General features: G+C 38.4%; 1 protein-coding gene across 1 annotated transcript in view; it reads left to right on the plus strand.

The window, feature by feature from the left end:
* LOC133663269 (TRAF3-interacting protein 1-like) overlaps positions 1-10,379 on the plus strand; it is a 34,001-nt gene extending 23,622 nt beyond the window's left edge. The window contains exons 11-12 of the mRNA XM_062067622.1: positions 6,943-7,160; positions 9,767-10,379. Of these exons, the coding sequence (XP_061923606.1) occupies positions 6,943-7,160; positions 9,767-9,929 (381 nt within the window). The 3' untranslated portion in view covers positions 9,930-10,379. The remainder of the gene's footprint in view (positions 1-6,942; positions 7,161-9,766) is intronic.
* Positions 10,380-10,744: the final 365 nt, after the last annotated feature.

Genomic DNA, 10,744 nt, shown 5'->3' on the forward strand with positions numbered 1-10,744 from the left:
AAGTAGCGTGACGTCGCAGGTTGAAAGGCTCCTCACATTTCCCCATTGTTTACACCAGCAGCGAGAGCAATTCGGACCGAGAAAGCGACGATTACCCCATTAATTTGAGCCAGGATGAAAGATTCGTGGATGAGGTACATGAGAGTGAAGGACTAGAGTGCAGTGCAGGACGTATCTTTTTTCGCTCTGACCGTAACTTAGGTACAAGGGCTCATTGGATTCCACACGTTCTCCTTTTTCTATTGTGGATCCCGGATTTGTATTTTAAACCACCTCGGACACTATATCCTCTTGAAAATGAGAGTCGAGAACGCGAAATGGACATTCACAGTGACTTTTATCTCCACGACAATACATCGGCGAAGCACTTTAGCTACGGAGCTAACGTGATAGCATCGGGCTTAACTGCAGATAGAAACAAAAGAAATAAACCCCTGACTGGAAGGATAGACAGAAAATCAACAATACTATTAAACCGTGGACCTGTAACTACACGGTTAATGCTTTCCAGCCTGGCGAAGCTTAACAATGCTGTTGCTAACGATGCCATTGAAGCTAACTTAGCTACGGGACCTCACAGAGCTATGCTAAAAACATTAGCTATCCACCTACGCCAGCCAGCCCTTATCTGCTCATCAACACCCGTGCTCACCTGCGTTCCAGCGATCGACGGAGCGACAAAAGACTTCACCCGATCATCGATGCGGTCGGCGGCTAGCGTCGGATAGCGCGTCTGCTATCCAAGTCAAAGTCCTCCTGGTTATGTTGCTGTAGCCAGCCGCTAATACACCAATCCCACCTACAGCTTTCTTCTTTGCAGTCGCCATTGTTCATTAAACAAATTGCAAAAGATTCACCAACACAGATGTCCAGAATACTGTGGAATTTTGCGATGAAAACAGAGCTTTTTGTATTGGATACAATGGTGTCCGAATACTTCCGTTTTGACGATTGACGTCACACGCATACGTCATCATACATAGACGTTTTCAACCGGAAGTTTCGCGGGAAATTTAAAATTGCACTTTATAAGTTAACCTGGTCGTTGTTGCAATGTTAAGATTTCATCATTGATATATAAACTATCAGACTGCGTGGTCGGTAGTAGTGGATTTCAGTAGGCCTTTAAGATTGCATTTGGAATATGTAAGGTAGAAAAGCAATACATACATTCTTTAAAAAACAGGGTTAAATAAAATAATTTAGAGTAGGTTACGTCTCGATTCACACTCCATATCTGTAGGTGGCGGTAATGCACGCCACAAAGTTACTTGCCAACCACCATTGAAAGAAAGCAGGTCTTGGCATCTCAAACTATCTTTCACACACAACAGCGCCAACATTTAAAACCCACTCAACGTTCTCATGGTTGCTAAAAGAAGGTAACTATACCCAATTTTGTTTACTGTTGATTCAAAGTTCCTCCTTGAGTTTCCTACTACGTAGTGTTTTAGGGCTGCTATACGTCTATTACTGTCCTGCATTTGTTGCGAAGCTGTGTAACATTTATTTGCCTCTTCTCTTGGCCAGTTCACACTTGAAAAAGAGACTCTAGCATTAGTCTCAATGTGTGTCTGACTTTTAAATATACATGTAGATTTCCCTAAAGCAGTGTTTGTCAAAAATTCTAATTTCAAATGGAACCAGATGGACCCAACACTGTCAAAATTACAGACCTTGTAAGGATAAATTCAGACCGCCCTGAAGGAACCTCCAGAGTCCCTTGAATCCACTTTGAGAACCAAACAGTATTCAATAAAACAGTGGCCGCTGTGGTGAGGACATCAGTCTTAAGGTATAAATCAACATTGAAATAAGCCTTCATGACAGGCCTTCATGACACTTAAGTCTCACTCTTGTCATTTTCTTAAACTTGGCAGCCCTGTAGTAGCGCTGGATGTGGCCCGCTGGCTGCCAGTTGACATTTCCTGCTGTAAACCTCCAAAAAGAGGCCGTTATAGCAGATTTCTGAGAAATGGACATTATTTCACAATGAAAGAACAACTGATGGTCAGTGTTCGGACTAACGCGTTACAAAGTAACGTCAGTCACCTCACATGCTTTTATATCTTAAAGGGCCACACACACACACACACACACACACACACACATACACTACTCATAACAACTAACAAGACATCATGGCGAAGCCAGAAGTCAAGTTTCTTAACATGGAGACATTCTCAATACTTTTCTTTTGTCGAGCACAAAGAAAATAACATTTTAGTTAAATGTAAGTTGTGTCTTGGATCAAAGATCCTATCTACTTATGCTTCTACTGAGGTAGGTTTGGTTTCTACCGGCACTTCAGTCATCAACAATTACCGTATATTACCAAATAGTAGCCCGGGCGTTTATTTCACAAAATCAATTTTGGAGACAGGCGTTTAAAAGAAGCAGGCGGTTATTTGCACAAGGCTTTTATTTATTTTTGCACCAGCCTGCACCAGGCCATTATTTGGTTACAGTGGTTACTGTCCAGTATTTTTTTTTTGTACAAAAAACTTTAAATGTAAAAGCTATTGTAAACATTAGGGATGGGCGATACCACACTTTTAGGATTCGATACGATACCGATACTTTTTCTTGCATTTTCATCGATACCGATACCAATAATTTTTTATTGGCAATTTTTTTGTCAGTCAAAAATATTATTACTATTGTTATTATTTAAGACAAATCACAAGACAAATACAGACCATTTATACCACATTTATTATGGTCAATATATAATAAAAGTAAAATTAAAATAAATAACATAAATATGAAAAATAAATTAAATATTATATATAATAATAACTATATATTATATATAATAATAATTAAATATTAGGGCTTTCCAATTAACAGTCAAATCCGAATTGCAAGAAGCTGCCGTTATTTTTTAAAGTTTGTGATATAATTAGCAATTAATGAAATATGAAATAGGCTAATGTTTTCGAAATGTAAGAAATCATGTTACAGATTAAAACCAAAATCACATTCAATCATATATTCAAGATTTTCTTGGAAAAAAATAAAACCGTAATGCAAAGATGAAGAATCTCCAGATTGTATCTCTTTCTTATCTTGTTTTAAATACTCAAGCAATTTTCAACTAACAGTAAATTCCCCTGTGTGGAAATTATTTGAATTTAGGATAATCATTTAAACAAAAATATTCAGTAAACATTACTAAAAAAAAACAAAACAATGCCTGTTTTAAGTCAACACAACACTGGATATGCCTGGCTGCATCGCTGTCGGCTGGCTGTGTGTGTGTGTTGCACGTTGACGACGCTCATTCGCTGTCTCCTGTCACGTGACTGGGCCAGCTCTATACTCTGCCAGGTACAGGGGTGTCCCAGCACATAGTAAGTTAAGTAAGTAATCAAAAACATCTGAAAGTGATGCTTGCACCCCCCACACGCCGTTTTTTGGTTTATATCGATACTTTTTTTCAGAAAAGTGATGCTAAATGAGTAGCGTGTGAGTATCGATATATCGATACCACAGGATCGATACGCACATCCCTAGTAAACATACAAACAAAAAAACAAGAGATCAACATGAGGTAGGCTATCAAAAGACAAGAGATCAACAAGGCCTCAACATGGCAGTAGTGCAACAATTGTCAAATAGAATACCAATACTAAAAATAAATAAACTTTTTAAATAAAGCAGCCTACCGGGAAAAATTAAATTATTGTACCAAGTACTCAAGTATAAAACCCAGGAGCGTCCTTCTGTGCAACAGTTGTTCTCCTCCTGAGGGTAAAGTTGTTCCGACGCAGGAATCGATTAAGCCAGCCACTCGTTGCACCAAACACCACCCCGGTGTCTCTCGTGTAGGGATGATACTCGAAACCGGTTTTCCCGGTTGTTTGATAAGAAAAGAACCGAGTCCTCGGACTCGAAACCCTTTTTGAGAACCGGTACCCGTTATCGAGACCACTATAGTAAAGGAAAAGAGTTGATTCTTTATTCGAATCCCGTCCCGACCAGAAATGCTCCGTGGGACATCACAAGAATTGACGTCACGTAGCTCAGTCATTAGGCGCAGATAGCGAAAGCAGGAAAACAATGGACGGGAAAAAGCGCTCCAAGGTGTAATAAAGTTCAAAACAAAAGCTATAATCCATCGAATAACTTTACTGAGAGATTTTAGTAGGGTAAAACACATGACGAACACTTTTACGACCAACCGGAAACATAGCAATCAGGCTAGCAACGCACCTCCTTTATGGCAGCTGTCACAACGTTCTTAAAACAACCGCAGCACATACATATATATACAACATATCTCCCTTTTTTAACTTTTGTTTTTCTTTCCTTGTAAACAAAACAAAATCACACTGTAGATGTGTTGTCGGTCTAATTATAAATAATGCAGACGAGGCGTGTTGGCTGAGTTCTTGACGTTTACTTTCACAGCGTGGCAACATGCAACACTTTTCGGGGCTACCGCGCATGCTCGTAACTCCCGTTGCATGCTGGGTAGTGTAGTTGTTATATTCTCTAGCTCATAACATTTTTCCCACTATAAAGAAATAATGTTAACTCAATAAAGTGTATTTCTTTTTTAGCTTGAACTTTTCATTTTTTAGCATTGTAACCACATTTGCAAAGAACATTTCTCTTCATAGAATTTTCTTTCAATAAAGAAATAAAGTGCAAAAATGTCAAAGCATCATAACAAACAGTTAAGTCAAATAGCAGCAGAAGTGCACTTTTTGGAGAGCTGTATTATTTTCAGTTTTGTGCCCAAGGGACTGATTTTATTTAACACTATATTATTATTTATACACCTATAGTGATCACAGAGACAGGTTGTTTTTGTGTTACTGTATATATTTGTTTCTCTGAAAAATCCCACTTAATATACTTTGGGTAACAACAGTCAATATTTATTTATTTTATTTTATTTTTTTAGGTGGGTAACAGTCAATATTTATTTATTTATTAGATTTTATTTTTTTATTATATAATAAAAGTGAGCTTTTGTTAAACCAAATATTGTGTGTTTTTTTCCATATACAACAACCTATCTGGACTAGATAAGAGAATCGATAAGGAATCGGTTCGATAAGAGGATTCGATAATAGGCTCGAACTCGATAATTCCTTATCAAACATCAACCCTACTCTCGTGTCACTCGCGGTGGCATACAACTCCTTGGCCTTAATGCGGATCATTTTGCGGGACACACGGTGGTTCAGTCCACGAACGTGATGTATCCACTGACACAAATTAGCATCAAGCTCGTCGCTCACTTTCTTCCTACCTCCACCAGATAAGCGAACCCGTTTTCCATCGATTGCCGACTGAGATAGTAGTTCTCCCTTTTTTTGTTTCCATACTCGTACACGTTTCGGGTCAACGTTAAACTGCCTGGCCGCTGCCAAACCAGAATTCTGCTCCGCATACTTCACAACCGCTAGCTTGAACTTGAAGTCAAACTTTCTGGTCTTCTTCCCCCTTAAAGTATTCCCGTCCATCAGTTGTGGTGTACCGGTATCCTGTTCATTCAACTCACTGCTACTGTTGCTTGCCATGTTGAAACTTTTCCTCGTAGGTTTGTTGTTGTCGTTGAGTGTGTGTTACGCTATATGCGGTGACCCATTGCAATATGTTGATTACCCAGAATCCCCACGTAACGTAAGCCATCACGGCACAGATTTCGTTAAGCCTTTGATTGTCATGTAACTCTCTGGACTCCACGCGTCTGCTGTTACCGTAATTACCAGAAATACTGCACCTTTGCTTTTCCTTTTAGCTTATAAATTGGGTTTAATGAAATCAATATGATTTTAATCTAAATTATGCAAATAACAGCCCATAGGCGGCTATTTGGACATAGGCGGTTATTAGGAAGAAGCGGTTAATTCACAAAATGGCGTCAGACCCCGGGCGGCTATCAGGACATGGGCGGTTATTTGCCCAAGGGCGTTTATATTTGGTAATATACGGTATATCATCTGAGAAATGGACATTGTAACAATGTAACAACATTGATTGATTGATTGATTGATTGAGACTTTTATTAGTATGTTGCACAGTGAAGTACATATTCCGTACAATTTACCACTAAATGGTAACACCCGAACAAGTTTTTCAACTTGTTTAAGTCGGGGTCCACTTAAATTGATTCATGATACAGATATATACTATCAGATATATACTATCATCATAATACAGTCATCACACAAGGTAATCACATTGAAATATTTACATTATTTACAATCCGGGTGTGGAGGGGGTGGGGGTTTGGTTGTTATCATCAGTCATCTACAATTGAGAACAGAGAAATGGATATTGGAACAGTGTAGGTCTGACTTGGTAGGATATGTACAGCAAGTAAATAAAATTAAAATAAAATAAAGTGGCCAAAAATAAGTAGAGTGTTCGAAAAAAAATATCTACAAGAATATAAAATACATAAATAAATAAGCGCCTTTGTTTGGGGCCGTGTTAAAGTTAAAATGCCATTATGTTGCAGCTATTCAAAATAGTTTTGTCAATTTGTTCTGGCCTGAAATAAATTGGCCCTTTGAAACATATGTTTGTCTTTGTGTGTTGTATGTAGACCACATTGCTTTCTGAGTTCAGTGATGCAAATGCATGTCAAGTTGCTCAACAGATTGTATTATTCTCCAGTGCAATAACAGTACAGAAATGAAGGCTAAAAGGCCATTAATGGGAGCCTTTAAAAAAAAAAAGTAGTAACTAAATAGTTACTTTTCACAGTAACGCATTACTTTTTGGTGTTAGTAACTGAGTTAGTCACTGAGTTACTTTTGAAATAAAGTAACTAATAACTGTAACTAGTTACTGGTTTACAGTAATTAACCCAACACTGCTGATGGTTGATTTTGTTAATAGCTCATGCACATTTATGATACTGTGTGGGGGAAAAAAATGAAGTGTGACCTTACCCATTGCATTATCTTCTTCCATATTCAGAAGTTGGTTTCAGAAGAAGCCTGGAAGAAGGAGCAGGACCTGGTTATGCGGGAGATAGAGCGTCTTCGGGCATCCATCCAGTCGGTGTGTCAGAGCGCGCTGCCTTTGGGCAAGATAATGGACTATGTCCAGGAGGATATAGATGCAATGCAAGCAGAACTGCAAAGCTGGCGGAAAGAGAACAAGGAACATGCACAGGCTTTGCAGCAGGAACAGAGGTGATAAATCAGACACACTCTCTTTCACATGATGGTATGTGTACATTAGTCTGTTAATTAATTAATTACAAACCCCGTTTCCATATGAGTTGGGAAATTGTGTTAGATGTAAATATAAACGGAATACAATGATTTGCAAATCCTTTTCAACCCATATTCAATTGAATGCACTACAAAGACAACATATTTGATGTTCAAACTCATAAACTTTATTTATTTTTTGCAAATAATAATTAACTTAGAATTTCATGGCTGCAACACGTGCCAACGTAGTTGGGAAAGGGCATGTTCACCACTGTGTTACATGGCCTTTCCTTTTAACAACACTCAGTAAACGTTTGGGAACTGAGGAGACACATTTTTGGAGCTTCTCAGGTGGAATTCTTTCCCATTCTTGCTTGATGTACAGCTTAAGTTGTTCAACAGTCCGGGGGTCTCCGTTGTGGTATTTTAGGCTTCATAATGCGCCACACATTTTCAATGGGAGACAGGTCTGGACTACAGGCAGGCCAGTCTAGTACCCGCACTCTTTTACTATGAAGCCACATTGATGTAACACGTGGCTTGGCATTGTCTTGATGAAATAAGCAGGGGCGTCCATGGTAACGTTGCTTGGATGGCAACATATGTTGCTCCAAAACCTGTATGTACCTTTTAGCATTAATAGCGCCTTCACAGATGTGTAAGTTACCCATGTCTTGGGCACTAATACACCCCCATACCATCACAGATGCTGGCTTTTGAACTTTGCGCCTATAACAATCCGGATGGTTCTTTTCCTCTTTGGTCCGGAGGACACAACGTCCACAGTTTCCAAAAACAATTTTAAATGTGGACTCGTCAGACCACAGAACACTTTTCCACTTTGTATCAGTCCATCTTAGATGAGCTCAGGCCAAGCGAAGCCGACGGCGTTTCTGGGTGTTGTTGATAAACGGTTTTCGCCTTGCATAGGAGAGTTTTAACTTGCACTTACAGATGTAGCGACCAACCGTAGTTACTGACAGTGGGTTTCTGAAGTGTTCCTGAGCCCATGTGGTGATATCCTTTACACACTGATGTCGCTTGTTGATGCAGTACAGCCTGAGGGATCGCCTTGAGAATTGGCCAATACGGATATTAACGCACGAGTCACAGTATTATTTTGTAGTGTGGAATGTTAGAAAATGTTTGATCAAACAATGATAGGTATGAAAAACACTAACTTTGACAGATTTACACTTTTGAAGTGGAGTGTTGTTCTTCTTCTTCTTTTTTTTGGCGACACCTAGTGGCCACAATAACTAATTAAGCTTATTGTGAGTGTCGTTAAAATTGTGGTGATGTGGACACGTTTGTTACTGGATAAATTATAATAGGCTTCTGCCTTGGAGACTTTGTATGTGTCAGTAGTAGGGATGATGTTTGATAAGAAATTATCGAGTTCGAGCCCATTATCGAATCCTCTTATCGAACCGATTCCTTATCCATTCTCTTATCAAATCCAGATAGGTTGTTGTATATGGAAAAAAAACACAATATTTGGTTTAACAAAAGCTCACTTTTATTTTATAAGAAAAAAATAAAATAAAATAAATAAATAAATATTGACTGTTACCCCCCTAAAAAAATAAAAAAATAAAAATATTGACTGTTGTTACCCAAAGTATATTAAGTGGGATTTTTCAGAAAAACAAATATATACAGTAACACAAACAACCTGTCTCTGTGATCACTATAGGTGAATAGCCATGCCTTGAGGTGTTTTTTCCGGTCCATTATTTTTGCTGCTTGTGTGATGTCCCACAGGGCATTTCTTGTGGGACGGGATTCGTTCCCAGGGATTTGAATAAAGAACCAACTCTTTTTCTTTACTATAGTGGCCTCGATAACGTTAACCAGTTCTCAAAAAGGAATTTGAGTCCATGGAATCGGTTCTTTTCTTATCGAACGGTTCTTTTCTTATCGAACAACCGAGAGAACCGGTTTCGAACATCTTCCCTAGTCAGTAGTATACAACTATCATTATTTGATACTTGTTTACATTAGCAAATGTCATGTTTAACATGGCAATGTTGTTCAATTAGGGACACTTATTGCAAATGCATAGCTTCTGTGCTATTGTGTACTTATATGAATATGCAGTCTGCTGAAAATGATGGAAAGTGCCACTCCACATAGCAACTGACGCGGTGGTCAAAGTTGGAATTGCCACAAAACACAGAAGACATTCAACACTCTACTGCCATCTGGCAGCTAAAGTGGATAGTGCACACACCCAATTTGTCATGGTAAACCGTGACAAAAGTGGCCGTATGAATCCCTTCCCGACTGTATTTATATGACTGGTCAAAGTTGGAATTGCCACAAAACACATTATGAGATATTCAGCACTCTGCCATCTGGCAGCTAAAGTGGATAGTGCACACACCCAATTTGTCATGGTTCATGTGTCAGGTAAACCGTGACAAAAGTGGCCATATGAATCCCTTTCCTATTGTATTTATTGGACTGTTATTGTTCTGATCTTTGTGCTCGTGCTCGGTTATTGTTAAGGTAAACAACCCAAAAAAAATCCCATTGATCATTTTCATTGACCTATTTTGCATGTGTTCATGCTTGTGCAGAGCAACAGACCAGGCGGTGGAACCTCTTAAAACAGAACTTGGTGAGCTGGAGCAAAAGATCAAAGATTACCAGGACCAAATTTGTGCCGTGAGGTCCAACATACTGATCAATGAGGAGAAGATCCAGAAGAAGCTGGCTGCAATTATCTCCTCCAAAACCTGAACAGGCCACAAGAAGTACACACACATTGGACATGGCACAGGAAATGAACGGTATTTCTTTCACTTTTGATTAAAAAGAAAGAATACGGGCTGCTGTGCCCCAATCTCCATGTCAAAAAATGACAGGCAAGAATATAGTTGATTGAAACTTTAAAAGGCAGTTGAGGCCAAATTTCGACTTTAAAACTTAAAACTTAAAATTCAGGATTTACACTTTTACATAACTCTTATACTATAGAATTTGTAATATTGCTAATAGCCCCTCTTAGCTAAAAGGATTGTTTAAGTGTAATTGTGAATGTGATTTTATATTTTCTTGAATTCTAGTTGTGCATTGTAACAATGGCATTCTTTACCCACTAGGTGGCTGTACATCACACATATTTTTAATGAACAGCTGCTCAAAGTAATTAGTCCAACTTTTTTTTAATTCAGTTTTTGTTCGAATAAGTCAACCGATTTTATATTTACAGCATGCAGGTTGTGAGTACGACTACTGTAAGTTAGACTGAGACTTATACACACTTTATTGATTCCCAAGGGAAATGAGTTAATGTAATTGCCAGGCAGTTTACAACGTAACGTGTTCACAATGTTCCTGTGTTTGAAATAAAACACTAACAAAATACTACGTAGTAGTAAATGAAAAACCATTGCCTTATAGCAGTGATTCTCAGGAGAAAACATTTCGCACCCCCAACGCGATTATAAATATTATCATTTGTCTATAAAATTGTTATAAGTACACCTCTGCACAACATTGTATCTTTATTAACATTAAAGAAAACAAAAACAAAAAAAGACATAGATCAATTT

Source organism: Entelurus aequoreus, linkage group LG13, assembly GCF_033978785.1.
Source record: "Entelurus aequoreus isolate RoL-2023_Sb linkage group LG13, RoL_Eaeq_v1.1, whole genome shotgun sequence".
Lineage (NCBI taxonomy): Eukaryota > Metazoa > Chordata > Actinopteri > Syngnathiformes > Syngnathidae > Entelurus > Entelurus aequoreus.